Source organism: Tursiops truncatus, chromosome 17 (assembly GCF_011762595.2).
Source record: "Tursiops truncatus isolate mTurTru1 chromosome 17, mTurTru1.mat.Y, whole genome shotgun sequence".
In the NCBI taxonomy this organism is placed as follows: domain Eukaryota; kingdom Metazoa; phylum Chordata; class Mammalia; order Artiodactyla; family Delphinidae; genus Tursiops; species Tursiops truncatus.
In genome coordinates, this window is record NC_047050.1 from 62,972,731 (window position 1) to 62,995,512 (window position 22,782).

Consider the following 22,782-nt stretch of genomic DNA (forward strand, 5'->3'; position numbering starts at 1 on the left):
AAATAGTAGGGGGTCTGAGTCAAGGACCTAAAAGAATGGACATTATCGTTTACCAGAAAGGCTCTATGATGTAATGAGTGCTACATGTGGAGCCCAATGAGTTGTTTTTGCTTCCTGGTGTTTTTTTTTTTATTAATTAATTTTTATATTTATTTTTGGCTGTGTTGGGCCTTCGTTTCTGTGCGAGGGCTTTCTCTAGTTGCGGAGAGCGGGGGCCACTCTTCATCATGGTGCGCGGGCCTCTCACTCGCAGGCTCAGCGGCCATGGCTCACGGGCTCGGTTGCTCCGCGGCATGTGGGATCTTCCCAGGCCAGGGCTCGAACCCCTGTCCCCTGCATTGACAGGCAGACCCTCAACCACTGCGCCACCAGGGAAGCCCTGCTTCCTGGTGTTTGAGGGAGCAGTCCTGTTCCTGAACTTCCCAGCACAGGGGTCTTTGAGCCCTGTGGATTAACCTATGGTCTCTCTGAACTGCTTTGTTTCCCGTCTCTCAAAGACTGGCGCCTTGGGGGAAATGAGGCAGATCAGTATTTTAATTAGCACCTGTGTTTCATAAGCCAAGCTCTGTCATCAGTTCCTACTTAGAAGGGCTTGTTGTTTGGATTTTTCCCATACGTAGCTTTGACCCATTACCATTTCCTCCTTCAAATTTCTTTCTCAGCTACTTGCTGCATTAGGATCTTTTCTATACTAATCTTTCCTATTCTACTTACTGAGTTAGATTCTTTTCTTTTGATGGTCAAGTTTCCAAAGGTCCGTGTCTTATTGATTTAGCAGGTGTAAGTTCACTTCCACCATCCCCTGTCTACTTCTGTAGTTTTTGATGTGTCTATAGTCAATATTTGTTGATAAACAAAAAAGATGAATTTAGCAGGTGCTCATGTTTGCTATAATTCCCTAAACAATGGTTTACAAAGATTTAAAAATTATGTTGACTTTAATTTTCATCGTGACATTGCATTAAATCAAAGTTAGACTTTGGAAGAATATGAGTTCTTCTACACTTAATTATTCAAAAAAATATTGTTGAGGGGGATTTATGTTGTTGACTTTAAATGAACATTATCTGAACTGGAACAGCAGGCAGAACAGTTCAGTGAGAGCCTGAATCAAGGAATTGAAAGGATGGCTCTGGCAGGAGAGAGTCTTAGGCTCCAGTTTGGCGCTGTCTCTACCACCTGTATGATCTTATGAGTAAGTCAGGCAGCCCTGCCAAGCCTCGGTTTCCTCCTCTGTTAAACTGGGATTTTAAGAGTGGGATTCTTTCATAAGTTTGTGAGAAATAACCTGTTGTAAGTCAAGGGCTTAATACATAGCAGGCAGGCAATCAATACTTGTTGAATAAACATCTCATGGTCAGAGTTCTTTTAATTTTAGCTATGATGTCGAGGGTCTGTAGTCATAGGCGTCAAAGCATTTAGTTATGGGCTCTTATAGTTGGATAACACGAGTCCAATACATCTATGCAAGGGCAGCGTGGGTCATATTTGTTTCAACCCATTAGAGATAATAAGGTCTCCGCCATGCGTCAGGCTGCTGCTGAGCTGTGCCCTAGGTGTCATAAAAAGTTCTAAGTATACATCTGTCAGGTGTGGAATAAAATATTTAAAACCATTGTTTTCTTTTTAAAATTTATTTATTTTCCTTGTTTTCTTGGCTGTGTCGGGTCGTATTTGCAGTACATGGGATCTTCGTCGAGGTGTGCGGGATCTTTTGTCGTGGCGCTCGGGCTTCTCTCTAGTTGTGGAGTGCGGCTTTATCTTTCTAGTTGTGGCACAAGGGCTCCAGGGCGCATGGGCTCTCTCGTTGAGGAGTGCGAGCTCAGCAGTTGTGGTGCGGGGGCTTCGTTGTCCCGCAGCATGTGGGATCTTAGTTCCCCGGGACCAGGGATTGTCCCCTGCATTGGAAGGCGGATTCTTTACCGCTGGACCACCAGGGAAGGCCCTTAAAACAATGGTTTAAAACTGAAACAGATACTGTGGTTGCTTGCCAGTAACAAGGGTCATGGGTTTGCTAAGCCAGTGTAACAAATTATGGAAGAAAGTGTCCCCAAAGACCTTCTCACTAGAACTGAAATTAAGAGTGTCTTAATTTCTGCCTTTAAAAAGTGACTCCGGAGCCATCTGTAAGGAGCAGAACAGTAACAGGCTGCACGCAAGAATCTTATCTCCTAGATTACTTCTGGACCTCCCCCACGTCAGCACCGGCTGTTTACCATTTCAACTCCCTGAATCCCTACATTTTAAGAATTTGGACCTTTGTGGGAATTCCCTGGCCGTCCAATGGCTAGGACTCTGCGCTTGCAGAGGGCCAGGGGGGTCAGTCCCTGGTGGGGGAACTAAGATCCCGCCAACCGGGTCGCAACAAAACAAGAATGTGGAGCTCTGAAGGAGAGCCCAACTGTTCCTCTTCCACAAGATGTAGCAGCTATCAGGAGGGGATGAAGCATCGCTAGACCTTTACTCCACTCCACTGGGGGGAAAGCTCTGACTTACACATTTCCTTCATGAGCCTGGACCCCTTCCACCTGGCCTCGGTTCGGGGTTGGCTCTTAAGAGCCCCCGGGACCTCACCGTTCTTGCCCTTTTTTTTTTTTTTTTTTTTTTTTGCGGTACGCGGGCCTCTCACTGTTGTGGCCTCTCCCGTTGCGGAGCACAGGCTCCAGACGCGCAGGCTCAGCGGCCATGGCTCACGGGCCTAGCCGCTCCGCGGCACGTGGGATCTTCCCGGACCGGGGCACGAACCCATGTCCCCTGCGTCGGCAGGCGGACTCTCAACCACTGCGCCACCAGGGAAGCCCTCTTGCCCGTTTTTAAGTCAACTATGGCCCCCTTCCCAAGTCGCTGCTTCTTGGCCGGCCCTCCCCCAGCGCCTGTAACCGCCTGCTCCAGGGCCACCCGGGCTCGCATTTGGGGGAAAGTGGGTCATCCAGCAATGGCAATACAAACCCAATCAATTCATCCAGAGACTGACAGAACGACACGGAGCGCTCGAGCAAGGCACGACTACCGGGGTCCCTGCCGGCTGTACCTCGCTGTCCCGCCCCTCAGCTTGCAGGGGGCGGGCATGAAGGCTGGTCCCGGGCTCCGCCCTCCGGCCTCGGACCCCCGGCCTCGCGCCGGCGGGCGGAAGTGACGCACGCCCGAAGCCATTTCCGGCGGGCCGAAACTAGGAAGAAACTTGGAGCAGCCGAGGCGTCCGGTCACCTGTCTCCTCTGCTCCCGTGCCCCGTGGCCCGGGCCGCACCGAGCTGTCGGGAGCCCAGGCCATGGGGCAGCCCGGGCCGTCCGCAGTGTGAGGCGTGGGGCCTCCCGCGGGCTCCTCGGACGGGCTACGGGCGGGCAGGCGGGAGGCGTCGTTCCAGCTGCGGTCCTGGCCGCCGCCGCCCTCCCGGGCTCCCGGCGTCATGAACATAGACGTGGAGTTCCACATCCGGCACAACTACCCCTGGAGCAAGCTGCCGGCCAACGTGAGGCAGGTATGGAACCTGGGGCCGGGGTCCCGCCCCGCCGTCACCTGCTCGCCGAGCCCGCGGGGCCGAGGCTGGCGCCTCTGGGCTGGCTCCCGGCCTTCTCTCGCCCAGGGTCTTGAGATAACCTACCCGCAGCCCGCGGGTGAGGAGGGGACGGTCCTGGGGCCACAGGGGCAGGATGGGGCCGTTTCGAAATGGGATGGAATGGTGTCCAGTGGACTCGCTTGCCGCCTTCGCACGCAGACTCCCTTCAACCGGGCACTGCGCTAGGCACCTTCGAAACAAATTTAAAACACGGCTCTTGACCTCCAGAACTGCGGGATGGTGGGAAAGGGACGAGAAACAAATGAATCCGTTACAGGCTGATAGCAGCTCACACGAACCTGCATGATAGTATATGCGAGCGCGCAGAGGAGGGCGTCAGAAACCGTCCAGGGAGTGTCAGGACGTTGTGTAGGGGAGGCATTTAAATTGGGCATTAAAGGACGAATAAGAGATAGATAAGAGGGATTCAAGATTTTCCAGCGAGAGGGAAAGTCATTTTAAGAAGCTTGGACGAGTGAAAGCGTGCTTTGAGAGTAGTGAGCGACCTCCTCCATCACCGGAATCCGGAGGTGTAGATGTATTGGTGTGTTTGGCAGTGGGGCTTGGTGAGTGCGTGGGGAGTGGTAGCGGTCAGGGCCGGATTTTAAAGGGCTTTCGGACTTTGTTTTGTTGGACTTCAGTCTGTCAACAAGATGAGTTTATTAGAGATGTTGCAACAAGAGAGCGACAGGAGGTTTTTGTCTGAGAGGTAGTTCTCAAATGCTTGAGTGTTATTTTTACTCAGTTGTTTTACAGATATTTATTGAACACCTACTATGTGCTATGCCTTGTTTTAGGTGCGGGTTATTTGCAACAGTCAACACGGGAAAGCCCTGTCTTCATGGAGCTTACGTTTCAGTAAAGAAAGACAGTTAACAAATAAATGAATAAATACATAATATGGTGAGCGGTGGTAAAGATTATGAAGAAGTGATATGTGCTGTATAGAAGACACTTTTTCTCTCTGGTCATAGATGGACCTTCAAGTTCCCGCCATGTTGCTTGGTTGAGAGTGAAATTCTGTTTTCCATTGGTGCTGGACCCTGGCATATTTGGAAAGTTTGGGTTGTTGGTGGTGATGGTATAAGGATTATTACTTTGCCTCCTCTCCCAGCTTGGGGTCTTAGTTCCAGGAAATGAATAATTTAAGGTTCTGGCGGTGCATTGTGTGGCAGAGAAAACGCTTTCACTTCAAGATACCAAAAATACAAGGAAGTGGAAAGATAAATTTAAGGAACTCAGAATTCTTGGGTGGCAGTGGCTGCCCATGTGACGTTAATCTTGAATGGGAGGAAGAAAGCTCTAAACCTGACAGACTTTCTCTTGTTAAGCTGGAATGAGGGCTTTGATGGGCACTTTTTGTTTTTAGGGTTTTGTGGCATATGGCAAGACAGCTGGAAGAACCAACAATCTTTTGTTTCCATGTTTTCTGTACTCTTCATTTCACAAAAATAAATGTAACATAATAGAAGAAAGACGGATGATTCAGTTATGTCCAACAGAAATAATTGATCTTAATTAGTATTGGGAAAAGGCTTTTTTTTTGAGTTTTAGAATTTTATTTATTTTTTTATACAGCAGGTTCTTATTATCTATTTTGTACATATGGCAAAAACCTTTCCAAACCTTAGTCATGACTATTAAAAATAATCTCAGAACAGTGTTATACTTAAGCACAAGCATGACATTAAATTAAAACTTTTTTTGGTGAGATCACTTACAAGAATTGGTGTTTTAGCTTAGGATAAGCTTTCGCTTGTAGAAGGTGTTGCAAAACCCATCTGTACAAATTACTTCATGGATTTTCTCTAGCCTTGCTCTTTTTCCCTAGGTCTACCTTGGATTAGGACATCAGCTTTGTCTGGTGTCTAGCACTCAGAAAAGTACCTTCCTATCCATTCTTCATACTATACTGTGGTGAGGTTTCTAAAATGCAAACCCAGTCCTATTTCTATTTGTCTCCATAGATTACATGTTGCTTCTTTTTGAATTGAGATGTTAATTCCTCTAGAAAGGTTTTCCTGACCTATCTCTGGAGTAGTTGACCCTCAGGTGTGCTGCCCCAGCACTGTATTTCTCAACCATAGCACTTACCCCACTATGTTGTATTTTCTGGTTACATTACTTGTTTTTGCTTTTGTATTTTGAGCACCTATCTCTTAGTTGGCTTTTAGTAAATACTTTTGCAGTGAATGAGTGATAGTATCAGTCTGAGATTTTTTTCCAGGAGCTAAAGCTTAGTCAGTTTAAAAGTGGGGAATAGTCCTTGTGTGGAAAGAATTTGGTTTTTGGTGTTACAGATACTAAGTACTTTGATAAGAGTTTCTGGTAAGTTTTGATGAGTTTAATTTGAAAGTGACTCATATTTCCCAGTTTTGAAAGCTGGTGGAAGGTGATTCAGATTTTTTTTGAAAAAATATTTGAAAAAATAGTTTTTATATAAATGAGATGAAAATTTTTTACATGGTGTGAGCTATACTAGACTTTCAGAAATCCATTAAAAAGTTTTGGATCAGGCCATTATTTCAGGATCTTTCTATGTAGTTTACCAGTATTCATTGTTCAAAACAATTCATAGTTTTATTTGAAGGGAAATTTTATGATGAGGTTCCAAGGAGGGTCAATTAAAAAAAACTATTGTGTATTTTGGGGGAGGTGGTGCGCATTGGGGTTTGTAGGAGCAAAAGCTTTAGAAAGAATTCTTTATGCTTTTAGCATCATGTGATCCACAGTGGGTGTTTTACAGCCGGTTTCTATGTCACTCCGTCTGTTTTAGTTCCTTTTATCTGCAGCCCAGCTTCATTTGTCAGACCTGGTGGGAATTTCTACAGGGTCTGCACTGTCTCCCAGTAAAATGACCTTTCTTTCGTTGCCTCCTGTAGTGGCAGCAGTGTTTTAAAATGTGGATGGTGGGAAATTGGGGTGGGCGTGGAAGAGAAGCCAAAGAATCTTTGTGAACAAAGCAATTATATTTTATGTACAAGGGTAGTGAAGAATAAAATCAGCTGTTAATGCAGTTTTTAGTTATTTGTGTGTCTGCACATGTATCGATCAGGACCAGTCATTACTTAATGACTAGCGCAAAGACTTAGATGTTTAGTAGATACTGTATTCTCTCATTAACTTACAAATAATGGGGACCTTATATTTTGTGTAAGTGGCTTGATTTACACTTTTTATCCTGGAGTTACTGGGAACAGAGTTTTAAAGGGAGAAAACGGTTGTAAGTTAGAATAAATTAAGGGACTTATTTTGAAACAGAAGAGTAAATCCTCAAGTTTGGAAGTTGCTGAGATTTTAGCAAATTGTCTGCTGTGTGAGTGAGTGTGTGTGTTCTCTGTTCCTTGAGAAAGAGACTTTTATTTGGCAGTAGAGCTAGAGGAGATCCTTTAAAATTTTACAGAAAGCCTAATATTTTGAATCCCCTAAATATCTTCAATAGTGGCCCTGGTTTTGGTGCTACATAAAAGATAGGAGAGCAGTATCTCTACAATGAACTTTACTCCTAACTTCTTGTAATGTTAAAATGGATGAAAATAATGTCAGCACATAACATTTCAGCAGTAGTGTGGCTTATGGTTCAACCTGTGATAAATCAATTAATCTAGATGCAGGAAGAAAGATTTTTAGTTTTCTCACGTTATGTCCCTTTTTTCTTAAAATGCTACCCACCAGTAGTTCCAGTTGTGTGCCAGTTTATTTAGATGTGAGTTTCATCTGTTTTGTGAAGATGGCCTTAAGTGAAAGTATGTGCATGGACATTTACCTTGGCTTTCAGAAACCTATGAGTGAGAAGTATAATAACTGAGTCCTCTGTTCCTTCTGTCATTAATCTCTTAAGATGTCTTATTTTATAGTGTGTTGGAAAGATCATAGCTAGTAATTAGAAGGGGGATAGCAGTCGTATATTAAATTAAGTTTATGGTCTCACATTGAATATCATGTTAACTATAATCAGACAGACTTATTCTTTGCTTTCATGAGAACCCAATTTTGGACTTAAAACACTAAATTCACAGCTAGAAAGCATTTTGCTCACTAAAAAATATATCGGAAATTCTAAAATTGTCATAAGTGTTTTCTGATGAGGCCATAAGATGACGTTTTTAAGAAATAATCGTATTTAGAGGTATTTTTTAAGTGTACATTCTCCAGGAATCTTAATTTTTAATAATCATAGCCCTCAACTGTAAGTAGTCATCAGACGGGGATCTGTCCTTAGTGGCCATTCTTAAATTTAAATAAATGTAGGTGCAAGAATCTATCCATCTACACAAATTGGAGATGGTCAAGAAGGAAATCTTTTGATGATGGCCATTCTGACCTGTGTGAGATGATATCTCATTGTAGTTTTGATTTGCAATTCTCTAATGATTAATGATGTTGAGTATTCTTTCATGTGCTTGTTGGCAATCTGTATATCTTCTTTGGAGAAATGTCTACTTAGGTCTTCTGCCCATTTTCGGATTGGGTTGTATGTTTTTTTGATATTGAGCTGCTGTAAATTTTGGAGATTAATCCTTTGTCAGTTGCTTCATTTGCAAATATTTTCTCCCATTCTGAGGGTTGTCTTTTCATCTTGTTTATGGTTTCCTTTGCTGTGCAAAAGCTTTAAAGTTTCATTAGGTCCCATTTGTTTATTTTTGTTTTTATTTCCATTTCTCTAGGAGGTGGGTCAAAAAGGATCTTGCTGTGATTTATGTCATAGACTGTTCTGCCTATGTTTTCCTCTAAGAGTTTGATAGTGTCTGGCCTTACATTTAGGTCTTTAACCCATTTTGAGTTTATTTTTGTGTATGGTGTTAGGGAGTGTTCTAATTTCATTCTTTTACATGTACCTGTCCAGTTTTCCCAGCACCACTTACTGAAGAGGCTGTCTTTTCTCTACTGTATATTCTTGCCTCCTTTATCAAAGATAAGGTGACCATATGTGTGTGGGTTTATCTCTGGGCTTTCTATTCTGTTCCATTGATCTATATTTCTGTTTTTGTGGCAGTACCATACTGTCTTGATTACTGTAGCTTTGTAGTATAGTTGGAAGTCAGGGAGCCTGATTCTTCCAGCTCCATTTTTCTTTCTCAAGATTGCTTTGGCTATACGGGGTCTTTTGTGTTTCCATACAAATTGTGAAATTTTTTGTTCTAGTTCTGTGAAAAATGCCATTGGTAGTTTGATAGGGATTGCATCAAAAAATCTACAAACAGTAAATGCTGGAGAGGGTGTGGAGAAAAGGGAACCCTCTTGCACTGTTGGTGGGAATGTAAATTGATACAGCCACTATGGAGAACAGTATGGAGGTTCCTTATAAAACTACAAATAGAACTACCATATGACCCAGCAATCCCACTACTGGGCATATACCCTGAGAAAACCATAATTCAAAAAGAGACATGTACCACAGTGTTCATTGCAGCTCTATGTACAATAGCCAGGACATGGAAGCAACCTAAGTGTCCATCAGCGGATGAATGGATAAAGAAGATGTGGCACATATATACAATGGAATATTACTCAGCCATAAAAAGAAACGAAATTGAGTTATTTGTAGTGAGGTGGATGGACCTAGAGTCTGTCATACAGAGTGAAGTAAGTCAGAAAGAGAAAAACAAATACCGTATGCTAACACATATATATGGAATCTAAAAAAAAAAAAAATGGTCATGAAGAACCTAGGGGCAAGACAGGAATAAAGACACAGACCTACTAGAGAATGGACTTGAGGATACGGGGAGGGGGAAGGGTAAGCTGGGACAAAGTGAGAGAGTGGCATGGACATATATACACTACCAAATGTAAAATAGATAGCTAGTGGGAAGCAGCCGCATAGCACAGGGAGATCAGCTTGGTGCTTTGTGACCACCTAGAGGGGTGGGATGGGGAGGGTGGGAGGGAGGGAGGGAGGGAGACGCAAGAGGGAAGAGATACGGAGACCTATGTATATGTATAACTGATTCACTTTGTTATAAAGCAGAAACTAACACACCATTGTAAAGCATTTATACTCCAGTAAAAATGTTTAAAAAAAACAAGAGAAGGAAATCTTTATGTGTAGAACTTAGTTTTTTGTTAACTTAAGTGAAGTTATGTTCTCAGACTGCTCTTTTATCTGATATTAAATACTTTAGATAATTTCAGTAAATCCTTTTAGAAAGGGAGACTGAAGATAAACACATTGAATTTTTGCTCTAATACCATAGCAGGAAAGTTTGTATGATAAAATTTAAGAAAATCTTTACTTAGTTCTGGAAATTAGAGATTCCAGGATAAAATTAGGGGGCATGGTATTGAAATTTTATGGGGTAAAAGTACTGTTGTTTAGTTTGGAAACTATTTTAAATCTATTTGAAATTTTTTTTAGAGTCTTGGAAATTCACAGAGAGAATATGAGAAGCAGGTTGTCCTGTACAGTATCCGCAATCAGTTACGATACAGAAATAACTTAGGTAAGTAGAGACATTTTTACATTGAGGTAGAAATGACTACTGCTGAATTACGTTTTCATAAATCTGTCCTATCTTTTTATTATATATTTCATAGTACTGAAATTTTTCCATGTACAGCCTTTAATAAATTCTATAATGACCCATCACACCTAACAATAATTTGCATTAGCAAGTAGATTCTTCTTTCTAATTCCAATGAAAATTATTTTTTAGAGTACTGTTTATAGATTCATTTTACCTATAGAATATTAATTTTGATTCAGTTGTCCTCTTTTTAGTTTAGTGAGAAAATATGCCAGAAAAGAAGTACGTTCCTTCTTAATGAATTTTGACTTTGAGTTTTGTTTTGGTCTCTATAAATTTTCCAAATAATACAACTTTAATGAAGACTCTTTCTATAATAATTGGAACAAATTTTAAACATAATTGGCTCCATTTTTTAAAAAAAACTTTTTTAAAAATGTTTGCTTTTTATTTGTCAGATTACTTTGATTATTCTGTTGCCCTGCTAGTCTTCCCTCCCATTTGTTACTCTTATTTTAAGCATAGTATTTCAGAGATAGGTTTTCTATGAAAACATATTCCATGGAAATCAGAGGTTTTTTTACATTTAAAACACAGAAACCAGCAAATAATGTTTAAAAATAGACTTGATTTCATAGAAAACGGCCATTCAGATTGGCTGTCTTGTAAAGTATCATAGGGGTTGGATGGATTATAGCTTATGTTTTTTGGGGGAGACATTCCATGTTCACTTTCTTTGCTCTTTGATTTGTTAAGAATTATTTCTCTACTTTTCTGTCCCATATATTTTACTTATATACTCTGAAGTCTGTTGCTTGTGGTGTAATTGTTTCTTTGTTCCAACTTAGATTGTTTTATTCTCTTCCAATTTACATACTTCTCTTTTTAATTAATATTAGTTTGTAAAGTGTTTCTCCTTGCATTTATAATTATATTTAAGTATAAGATCTGAAAAAAAACTGGAGAATTTCCCTTTCTTTCCCAGTTAAACATGTCAAGAAAGATGAACGCAAGTACTATGAGGAACTCTTAAAGTACAGTCGAGATCATCTCATGCTGTACCCTTACCATTTATCAGATATCATGGTAAAGGGCCTGAGGATAACACCATTTTTATATTATACTGGGATTATGGAGGTGAGTTTACAGTACGTGAATCTTCAGGGATGGGATGGGACTTCATGTCGGGGACACTTTGTGAATGATGACCAGCCCTCAGCCACGGTGGACATTGTTTCTGAGTTTATAGTGTAAAAAAGATGGTTGCTTAATAGTTAACTGTTGTAGCCACACTTGTGCAAGTAGTTGTCCTTATCAGTGTTTTCTCAGCAGGAAAGTATCTGTCTTTATTCTGTGTTCTTGAAGACGTTGTTGACCCTTTGTGCTGTTGTAGCGTTAATCAGCCATTTATGTTAGCACAGTTTGTATAAAATTTATTGCTTTTAATACACTGTTAAGGTTGAAAATGTGGGTGACAGAATTGAACATTGAGCTCAGAGAAGCTTAATATATTTAGCTGTTTTCTAACTGTAGAAAGAATAAATGATGATATAGACCCAACATTATATAATGCATGTTTCAGAAGAATAGAATTGTATTAGTAGTCCTGGTTGCTAATCTTTCTGTGATTACTAACTTTTAGATGTTAGCCTTTTTCCAAAGGCAGTTTTTAGGCCTGTGTTGAATAGCTTTAAATAGTAGTTATATACTGGTTTTTTGGCGTTTTTTTTGTTTTTTTTTTGCGGTACGCGGGCCTCTCACTGCTGCGGCCCCTCCCGTTGCGGAGCACAGGCTCCGGACGCGCAGGCTCAGCGGCCATGGCTCACGGGCCCAGCTGCTCTGCGGCATGCGGGATCCCCCTGGACCAGGGCACGAACCCGTGTCCCCTGCATCGGCAGGCAGACTCTCAACCACTGCGCCACCAGGGAAGCCCCTATATACTGTTTTTAAGTGGGTTTTATGTAAAGCTTGGCAGTATTTATCTAGTATTCATTTGCTGTTAATTCTATTTGAGTGCTACTGTTCTGGGCTCACCAGCCACTTGAAGAGCAGAGGGCAGCCTAGAACTGAAGGAGTTGGGCGCCTGCAGTAGCAGTGAGGTTAGCTCCCTTTAGGACGTGGCTGCCTTCACAGGAGCTCCCTTTGCCTGTCTCCTTAAGCCCCTTCTTCACAGGCACTTCTATAGTCCCATGTCTCCTGTGTCCCTGTTTTGGAGGAAATACAAAGTAAAGCTTGAGGCCTGGCCGCCCAGGTTTCTGTCAGTCCCTTTCCCTAGAACCAGGGTAGCATAATGAAGGTGGCAGCTAAGCAGTGTGTAGAATAGTTTTGTTGCTATCTCTCTGATTATTTTTCTGGTGTTATCCACAGGTTTGGGGGAGATAATAGAGTGAGGTTTTGTCCCATTTACTAGCTTTCAGTGCATCCATGTGCTTGCTGTTCTCTGGTATCTGTTTTTATACCATTGGGTATAACTCCTGGGCTAAAAATGGGTCTTATCCCCACAGTAAACAGCTGGTTTATTACTGGAGAAACAGATGAGGGTTGCAAGAAGCTGGATCCTGAGTTTGACTCTGTTGCTGGTTGGGATTTGGAGGAGCAGAGGCTGCTGAGCGGTTAAGGTCTCTGTCAGCAGTGCTTGTCTTGGATGCTTGTTAATGGAGCTATGACACACTGTTGGGCCTTCTCTCGGGATTCTCTCTAATCCTAGGGTAGGAGTCTAGGATCAGGTATGAAGTGTGGAGAGCCTGGAACCCTGAACTCTGAGAGAGGTATTCCTTGCATAGCTTCCACAGGGCAGAGGTTACTGGGCAACTGTCTGGGCTTCATAATGCGCTGTGAGGAACCCAGACCTGAAAGCCTGACCTTCAGTTGCTAGGTTGGGACCTCGTGGTACATGCCACACTGTGACATGCACGCTCTAGGTTGCCAGGCTCTGATCTCAGTGCTTCCTGTGGCAAGGACATTTTGCGCTTAACATTTACGTTTTTTTCTTTTTAAAAGGACATTATGAACAGTGAGAAAAGTTATGATTCATTGCCCAATTTCACTGCTGCTGACTGTAAGTATTTAATTATGCTGAAGAACGAGGCAATGTTTAGAGTGTCTTTGTGCATGCGTGCTCTTGCCTTTCATTATTGTGCTTTTAACCTGGAAGACTTGAAAGATGAGAACAGCAAGCAACATTATTGATAGGAATTTTATCAGGTGATACAAGTCAAGTATAAGATTTTGTCTAAATGTCTAAGAGAATATTTTGGAGTGGTAGAATCAGAAAAATGGGACTAGTCTCTGTATTTCTAGAGAATGAAGTTCTGTTACTTGGGCTGTGGTGTATACCAAATGAGGAAAGAAAATTTGTGCACAATATTTTTGCAGCATGATATATGGTTGTTACTAACATAATTTGCTGGTGTTTTATTATGCTTATTTTAATGAAGTGTGTATTTGAAATGTGACATAGTTCTGTTGTATTAAGAAGAAACTTTTGCTGAGAAGTACATTTTGACTTCCTGGAATTGGGAGGACTTCTGCTTTTTAAAAATTTTCTCAGTTAGCATTGTCAAAGTGTCAGCTTGAATTCACCACTCCCAGTTGCTTGTCTTTTATATTTTGTTTGAAGAATTCTTTTTAATTTGATATTGATCATCTGTCAGTAATCAAAAGAGGAATGAAAGTCAAAGGTTTTTTCCTAGTAGGTTGTGAGTGTCTGACATTTCAAGATGTATTAAATGATTTTAAAGGAAAGGCTCTTTCTTTTAGGTCTAAGGCTTCTTGGCATAGGAAGGAACCAGTACATTGATCTGATGAATCAGTGTAGATCGTCAAAAGTAAGTTAGTTGTTTCCCTTCCCTTCAAATTTCTTGTCCTCCTTATCACACAATCAGATTAAATTTTTAAGTAGTAGAAATAATGAATTATGATTTCTTTCATCAAATAAAATATGCTTAATACAGAAACAACTCATCAGTATCTCTAGGTTATAGCTTAAGTGATTATTGAATTAAAAATATCTAAAACATAAGACATTTCATTTATTTTTAAAAATTAACTTTGCTCTGCTGGTCTTTTCACCTGCTCATTCCACTCCCAGGGTTCACTTCATGGGTGAAATCAGTACACAAATGCATTTTCACCTGGGTTTCCTTTGAATTTCTGGATTTAGATCCAGATTTAATGATAGTGTTTTGAAGTAATGTACTTTGAAATAATTTAAGAATGACTTTCTCCATTCAGTATATCTAGAATACTTTAGATTTTAAAACATGAGAATTTTAAAAGATATTTATTTAGTCTGTTGGAAACTGTCTTGTTATACTGTTATCAATAAAAAAAGAAAGTAGTAATTTTAGATAGATTGCAAATGCTCTGATGTTTGTACCATTGCAGAAATTTTTCAGACGGAAAACGGCCCGTGATCTTCTACCAGTAAAGCCGGTGGAAATTGCCATAGAGGCATGGTGGGTGGTGCAGGCTGCATATATCACAGAAGATGACATAAAGGTAGATAACTTTAAAAGTTAAACATAGGATTTTTATTTTAAAAATTATAATTTTTAACTATAGTTACATAACTTTTTTACAAAAAGTAACACTAGTTGGTTTTCCTGAAGGAAATTAAACTTAAATTCAAAATTGTAAATGATCTTCGTAGGCTAGAATATTGGAAGTTTTCGAAAATACTCTTTAGTCATCAGGGAGACTTGACTTGGTTCATGTACAGTCATCTGGGGATTTTACTTACATGTTTCATGTAAAGTGACGTGATGCCACAGCTACCAGCAATAGTATTGCCAACGGTTTTTGAGGACTTGCTGTGTGCTCAGTGTGCCAGGCACTATTCCAGCTGCTTTTTATATTGTCTCATTTGAGTCTCATCACAACCCCAGAGCTGTGTATTATTTGTAGCCTCTTTCACATGTGAGGAAAGTGAGCGCAGAGAAGTGAAGTAATGGCTCCAGTCACAGTTCTAGTAAAGGTCTGGGATTATAACCCCGGCAGTTTGCTGTGCTCTTAATCACTGTGCTGAACTGCTGTACTGAAGTGGTAAGTGCTTGTTAGGGAATAGTGTCAAGATCAAGGGAAATACTATTCCCAGTGGTCAGACCACATTTGCTATAAGCTTTATACATTTTAGAAGGGATGTTGATTTAGGGGAAAAAGGTGGAATAGCAGACGATGTGCCTAGAGACCAGTCATATCCCTGTGGCTGAAGGAATTAAGTGAGCGTGTGGATTTTTTTTTAGTTGGCATTTTGTTTTACTTCCAAGGACAGAATAAATCCAGTGTGTGCAAGGCTTAGAAATTCTGCTTCAGTGCATTTACTTCCGAGCAGAGATGTCAGACTGTGTCATGAGATGGTGATCTTGTCAGTGATAATAATCCTGTGGCATGTGAATGAACTTCTGGTTTGAGAGATCCAGAATCAGCAAACGGATCAGATTCCAGTGCAAAGAAGATGAGTCAATATTACTATTTATTAGTGAGCACATTACTTACCAGCAAGTATTGGCACTTAAAATTGCTTTGTTGTATGAGTTCTGTTGGTAGCATATTTTGGCACCTTAATTGATGGTTGTGTGTGGCTTTTTTTGTTTGAATTCTAAAGTAAAAAATGAAAAAAATATGTAGTTCATTCAACTAATGACTTATAATCATTGGTTTAAACATGAATAGATTTCAGGAAACTTACCAGTTAGTTAATTTGGACAGGACCTAATTGAAAATATTTTGCTTTTCCTAGATATGCACTTTGCCCGAGAAATGCGCTATTGATAAGATCATTGATGCAGGCCCTCAGCTCTCTGGATCACTAGATTACAATGTAGTACATAGTAAGTGGTTAGTAGAAATGGTCTTTCGTCAACATAAAAAATTATTTTAAGCCATCAGCAATTTATAGCAATTATTTATCAATTAGGTAAGAACAGTAATATTTCCTAAGGAATGTTATTGTTTGAAATGTGACCTTAGTCCATTGTTTTCCAGTGTGGCTATAATTAGTCACATAGATTAGAAATTTATACAAATGAATCATAAGAAAAATTTTGCAGTTCTGAGCATTTGAGGGAAACCAAGATTTGAAAGCTTTGATGTAATTTTTTTTCCTTCAATCTTTCTTTTTTCCTTTTCATATACCATTAAGTTGTAAGAATCTTTACAGAAAATCAGGAATAAAGTTTTTATTTTAATTTTTTAAACTACAGTGTTTACTGGTTCATCTAAAACAAGATACTTTTGTTTCTGTAGGTTTATATAACAAAGGATTTATTTATCTGGATGTACCAATATCTGATGACAGTTGTATAGCAGGTAAATATGTGCTAATATTTCTCAATGTTTTTTGAATGGCTGCTAGGTGCTGGGCACTGTGTGTCACCTGTTAAGTTAGACACATATCATTCTGGGATCTTTGATGTTAGAATTTTTCAAAGAAAAACATTTCTTCCTCATTACGTTGCAACTCATTGAGGTGGTTTTAGTTAAATTCCTTTCATTTTTATCTTTTGTTGGTGTAAGCACTGTATTAAAATAGTAGAAATCTGAGGTAAATTTCTCACAATCCTAAATCAAACCAGTGTTTTTATACATTTATGTCACTTTTTAAACCTTGTTCAGTGCATAAGTTTCTACATATATTCAGTAGTATCATACAATTATATGTTCTTCATTTTACATTATTTATTTATTTGTTTATTTATTTATGGCTGCGTTGGGTCTTCGTTGCTGCGTGTGGGCTTTCTCTAGTCGCGGCGAGCAGGGGCTACTCTTGGTTGCGGTGTGCGGGCTTCTCATTGTGGTGGCTTCTCGTTGTGGAGCACGGGCTCTAGGCACGCGGGCTTCAGTAGTTGTAGCACACGGGCTCAGTAGTTGTGGCTCACGGGCTCTAGAGCACAGGCTCAGTAGTTGTGGCGCATGGGCTTAGTTGCTCTGCAACATGTGGAATCTTCCCGGACCAGGGCTTGAACCTGTGTCCCCTGCATTGGCAGGTGGATTCTTAACCACTGAACCACTAGGGAAGTCCTTGTTCTTCATTTTTACCTGACATATCTGTGTCTTATATTTTCATGTCACTACCATCTTTTTTATCTTTATCTCTTCCTCCCTTCCTCTTCACCCACCTCCCCAAGTTAAATCAATATTAAGACCCTTGTATATTTCAATTTAGTAAACCATTTCCCTATGCTGGTTGTTTAGATCATTTCCTTTTTTAAATATTTTATTCTTTTTTATTTTATTTATTTATTTATTTACCTCAGTGGTGATGTGGTTAACATTCTTGGACACATCCTTGGCTTTTTTTCCTCTAGATTAGATTTCTTACCAATTTATAGAAGCACTTGTTATATTAAGCTTATGTATTATAAGTGTGTTTTCCATCATATCTTTTAGGTATTATTCTTGTTTGTGATATATTTTACCATTCTAAGATATTGTGTAATCAAATATGAAGTGTCACAAAACCCCAGGGACCTTACTGTTAACAATGAGTGTTGGGGGCTTTTCACAGCACTACTTCCTCCTATCAGGTTATCATAGTCTAGTGTGTCCTGACCTCTATTTTTTATTTGTGTTACCATGTGTTTATGGCCAGGCCTTCCTTGTCTTTTTTTTTTTCTATAACTTTTTTTGCTATTTCCAGGTATTTTCTTTATTTTTATTTTTGTTAATGTATTTTTTGAGTAGGCAGTAATTATGATTATAAAATACTAAATTTACAGAAGAGTATAAAAAGTCTGCTTCCCATGCCTGTCCCTAACCAGTCAGTTCCTCTCTCAGCCGCCACTAAGTTTCCTGTATATTCTTCCAAAAACATACTATGCACATAGGCATATATGTATATATCCTTTTTTGTGTGGTTTTATTCTTACGCAGGTCGTGTATCCAGCTCATACTTTGCTTTTTTAATTATACGTTGCTACTATTCCATATCTCTTTATGTAGAGTTGCCTCATTCTTTTTGCCTAGATGTAAATTGTGTATTTCTAACCTTTTAGTGCCTTGTTTCTTTTTTTTTTTTTTTTTTTTTTTTTTTTTTTTGCGGTACGCAGGCCTCTCACTGTTGTGGCCTCTCCCGTTGCGGAGCACAGGCTCCGGACGCACAGGCTTAGCGGCCATGGCTCACGAGCCCAGCCGCTCTGCAGCATGTGGGATCTTCCCGGACGGGGGCACGAACCCATGTCCCTTGCATCGGCAGGCGGACTCTCAACCACTGTGCCACCAGGGAAGCCCATTGCCTTGTTTCTTCATCTCTAAGATAGGGTATAGTTTTGAACAACTCTTAACATTAAGAGGATTAAGTGGAATTGTATATATAAAGTAGCTAGTAGTATAGTCTGGCACTTAGTAAGCGTTCAGTAAACATTTACACTTCGTATTCACACAGCTGAGAGTGTAGGAAAAGAATTAATTATATAAAAAATGGGATTACTAAAATATTTCTAAAAAGAAACCTTTGATCCTTAACAGTCCTTGGATGATTGGAAATATGGGTAGCACTAAATCAAAAAATGACATGAGCCAGAGCTGTAAAGTAGAGAGCCTATCCTGATGTATACATTGTGGTTCTTCACAGTGCCTTCTTTTTGACCACTTGAATTTTGTCTTACATCTCTCTGTTGGGAATAATTTAGGTTTTGGGTGCAGTTAGGTGGTGTTAGGGTTAGAGGACACAAGGACACCCAAATCCTGCTATGGTCTAGGCACACGCCTTCTTCCCAGATGTTTTCAGGGGAAGTGTGCCCACAGGGGAGAATGGCAAAGGAAAGCATAGTGCCTCTTTATTGTTGGCCAGGCAGAGCACTCTAGTAAAGTGGGTTAGAGCATCTGGACCAAAGAGATGGAGAGAAGTGAGTATGAATAAATAGGTGGGGAGCATCGATCGGGCAGCCTCTTGTGTGGAAGGTCTTGACCCTCTTCCCATCAAGGAGGTTACAGAATAGAAAGCCCCAAAGAGCAAATTATACCAGTGATAAATGTGGCAGTCACGCAGATGAATTTCCCCTTTTCTTAGGATGGAGCAGGGATGATGTGGAGGGCAGAGAGCCAATACCTTCTGTCCACCTGGTTTTGGATAGCATGGTGACTTGCAGTTCTTGCTTCTCTGCTTTAGACCAGCCACCTGCTGCCCTAGACGCATCAGAAACACACCCTTGGCGGGCTTCCCCATTCTGGAGCAGCACCGGCGCCCCTGCCGTTCTACCAAGTCCATGCCTCTAGCACTTCTCTGCCTCAGTAACGCTGAGAGGTCCATGGGGATGAAATTACTCTTTGTAGGATTTATGCTCTGCCATAAGAGTCCACTCTGTAGACAGCATTGCATATGACCTTACTTCGGGAGTTTTAGGAAAACTTGCTATGGAGTTGGTAAAATGAATCAAAAACTGAATTCAGTCCCTAAGTTGGAGGTCTCTTTCAATTAGATGTTTGAATTAAACTTTCTTGTTTTATAAAATTATGTCACTGAGAAAAGTCTATTTTGTTTATTTTAGTTCCTCCTCTTGAAGGTTTTGTAATGAATCGAGTGCAAGGTGATTATTTTGAAACTCTACTCTATAAGATATTTGTTTCAATAGATGAGCATACTAATGTTGCAGAGGTAAGTATGATAGCATCTTATGAAAGAACTTAACCTCAAGATTATAAAATAAGTTTGTGTAAAGTAGATAAAATTATTTAATGATATAATTAAAATATTTTCAAAGTCCACCCATGGTTAGATCTTGGACCATTAATATACTTAAGTTCACTATTCTTAAGTTACTTCCTGCATATATATATTAAAATTTTTTTAGTTAATAGCTTATGAATGGGTTAAATAACTTTATATGACTTTATAATAAAAGCATTGTAGACAATTGACTGATCTGGAAATTTTTTTTATTTTGAATGAGACGAAATTACAGGCTAAGTAATTCAGTTGTTATGGTCACTGCCTGGATTTGTACTCCCCTAAGTGTCTTAGAGATATGGAACGGAAAAAATTCTGATTACAAAATTTATTCAGACTCAGTTATTAATAATTTAAATTTTTCTGATTATGGTCAAATGGTCTATTACAACTGTGTAATATGCTTATGATTCTTAGAATGTAAAATATTTTTAAAATTTTATTTTCCAGCTTGCAAATGTTCTTGAGATAGACCTATCCCTGGTTAAGGTATGTAATTTTTATACTCTCTTCACTTGTGATAGGAATACTGAATGGAGTATAGATTTTTGTCTTGATACTGAGAAACAGAAGCAGTGAGATTCTTATTAGCTGTCAGAGGAAGTGTGCACAGTCGGGGTGCTTACAAAGATAGAGAAGAGCAAAATAAGAACCCTGAACCAGTATTCCATCCCAGGGAGTGAAAGCTGTACTCACAGGTCTGTGCCCACCAGAAAGCAGCCTGACTTGTGTCTTGTAGTGTCTTGTAGTGTCTTGTAGCAGTGTCTTGTAGTGAAGTCACAGTATTTTGTAATGAAGTCAGATAAGCAACAACTTCCGCTTCTTTGGGGGTGGATCTAGGGAGGCCCAGGCCAGACAGTTGGGAGCATTCCCTCTCCTACATATGTGAAGACTTTAGTGGAAGACTAGGCCTACTGAAAATTTTTTCTTCTAGTTATGGGATGAAAATGTTTGAGGCTCACTGTAAGCATAGTCCGTAATAGTTTTTTCTCTACAAACATTCTGAAGTCTAGTTTATTTCAGATGTTCATTTCCTTTATATTCCTTTCAGAATGCTGTGTCAATGTACTGCCGATTGGGGTTTGCCCATAAGAAGGGACAAGTAATAAATTTGGATCAACTTCATTCATCGTGGAAGAATGTTCCATCCGTAAACAGATTAAAGTAACTCATTTATTTAGTAGGAGAGTTTCTTTTTGAAAAAAGCATTGCTTTACATACAAAAATTTTACTTATTCAACCTGTCAAGTGAGGTGAACCATATATATATATTAGTGGTGGTTAATCTTGTGTGTGTGGTAATCTTTTTTAGAATTTGATGAAAACTAAAATGCTTTCCCCAGAGAAAAGCTCATACAATATTTTACATATAATTTTTAAACATTCCCAAATTTCCTGAAGCCTATCCATGGGTTTAGTTAAGAACCTTTTCTGTGTGTGCAGAGTATTTTGGGACTGTGTCTCAATTTGGGGCTTGAATGTAAGAGTGGATTTAGGTGGATGTTCATAATTTAAGTACTGACTTCAGTAGCTGTTTTTATATATGATCATTTATATGGTTTTTAAAAAGTGAATGTATTCTTCATTAATAGGAGTACTTTAGATCCACAAAAGATGCTTCTATCATGGGATGGCGGGGAAAGTAGGAGTCCTGTACAAGAAGCTTCATCGGCTACTGACACTGATACAAATAGTCAAGAAGATCCAGGTTAGCAGTAACTCAGTTTGAGTCTGTCTGTAGATAAGCCATGTGTCTGCACATACACTCATAAAGCAAACTCTCCAGGCTTACAATTATTTTGTGGTTTGTTCTGGATTTCAGTCATTCAAAAGTAGTCTTTGAGTACTTACCCATATGTTGGACCTTGTGGTAGATCTTAGGGGTATAAAATTGACAAGAATATGGTAGTTTCCTTCCAAAAACTAAGTCTGGAGAGTATAACCATAAAAACCACCACAGTGTGAGAAGCATTATGGTGCTTGTGGAGCGCAAAGGGGAAGAGCCCTCTTTCTGCCTAGAGAGGTTTAGGAGCCTTCATGGAGAAGATGATTTTTGGGTTGAGAATGAATAAGAGCGTGCCAGCTGACGAGTGCAGGAAGGCCATTGCTTGGGCTAAGCACAGAGGGAGGCAAAGCATAGTGGACAAGCGGGCTGCACGTGGTTTTGTGTTGGGAGGGGAGAGGGGCACACAACATGGGCTTCTGCTCCTACCCTAAGTAGCTCTGTTACCTGAGCCAGGTGACTTGTCTGTAGAGGTTAGGCTAGGTAGTCTTATTGATCTGACAGTGATCAAGTCTTGGTTTATTACTGGTTTTCAAAAAATTTACTACAAAAGTGAGTGCCTTTAAAAAAAATTTTTTTTTTGAACTTTAACTTTTTTTATCTCTGTTGGAGATAGGTAGGATTGGGACCTCTTGTGACTACAGTGTTACCTATATTATGTACTTTCTGATTATTAAATGAAGCTGAAATGAAATACTTTCTCATTCCAAATGATAAGCAAAGAACAGTTTTCACTTACTTGATTTTTAAACTATGATTTTTTTTTCCCCCAACAGACACAGCCAGTATAAGCAGTTTGAGTTTGTCTACAGGATATACAAAGCGTATTGCATTCCTGTTTGACTCAACTCTTACTGCCTTTTTAATGATGGGAAACCTTTCACCAGTAAGTCAGATTCTTGTTTAAATACGAAAATGTTTAAAATAAAGATTAGATATAAAATAATTCAGTGCTTTTATATCTTTTTTTAAGTACTAGATTTTTTCCGGAAAATGCAGCTGCCTTTGTCTTATATTTCTTAGAGGAATGTCGGAACTTTTTAGTGAGGGCTACTTTTGTTATTAGAAAAATCAGCTCCTCACCCACCCTTAAGTTTAAATGTATTGGAAAGCGTAATATAAATCTAAGGGAAAACTACAACTTATTAATAATAGGCTCAAATAAGGTACATTTTAGTTTTGTTTCTTTATTGCAGAACTTGAAAAGCCATGCAGTCACAATGTTCGAAGTTGGCAAACTCTCAGATGAGTCTCTGGACAGCTTTCTTATAGAACTAGAAAAGGTAAATCTAGATAGCTTATTATGGG

General features: G+C 39.7%; 1 protein-coding gene across 4 annotated transcripts in view; it reads left to right on the forward strand.

Annotated features, from left to right (window-relative positions):
* Positions 1-3,224: 3,224 nt before the first annotated feature.
* Positions 3,225-22,782, forward strand: part of FAM91A1 (family with sequence similarity 91 member A1) — a 43,421-nt gene continuing 23,863 nt past the window's right edge. For 2 of the 4 annotated variants that reach the window (XM_073794723.1, XM_019932037.3), the window contains exons 1-14: positions 3,228-3,479; positions 9,916-10,000; positions 11,010-11,161; positions 13,025-13,082; positions 13,784-13,851; positions 14,411-14,524; positions 15,765-15,855; positions 16,271-16,333; positions 19,513-19,619; positions 20,142-20,180; positions 20,743-20,855; positions 21,284-21,399; positions 22,251-22,360; positions 22,671-22,757. In XM_073794723.1, the coding sequence (XP_073650824.1) occupies positions 3,408-3,479; positions 9,916-10,000; positions 11,010-11,161; positions 13,025-13,082; positions 13,784-13,851; positions 14,411-14,524; positions 15,765-15,855; positions 16,271-16,333; positions 19,513-19,619; positions 20,142-20,180; positions 20,743-20,855; positions 21,284-21,399; positions 22,251-22,360; positions 22,671-22,757 (1,275 nt within the window). In that variant the 5' untranslated portion in view covers positions 3,228-3,407. Of the gene's footprint in view, positions 3,480-9,915; positions 10,001-11,009; positions 11,162-13,024; positions 13,083-13,783; positions 13,852-14,410; positions 14,525-15,764; positions 15,856-16,270; positions 16,334-19,512; positions 19,620-20,141; positions 20,181-20,742; positions 20,856-21,283; positions 21,400-22,250; positions 22,361-22,670; positions 22,758-22,782 lie in introns of all 4 variants that reach the window. The other 2 variants (XM_073794725.1, XM_004315063.4) reach the window with 2 other exon arrangements.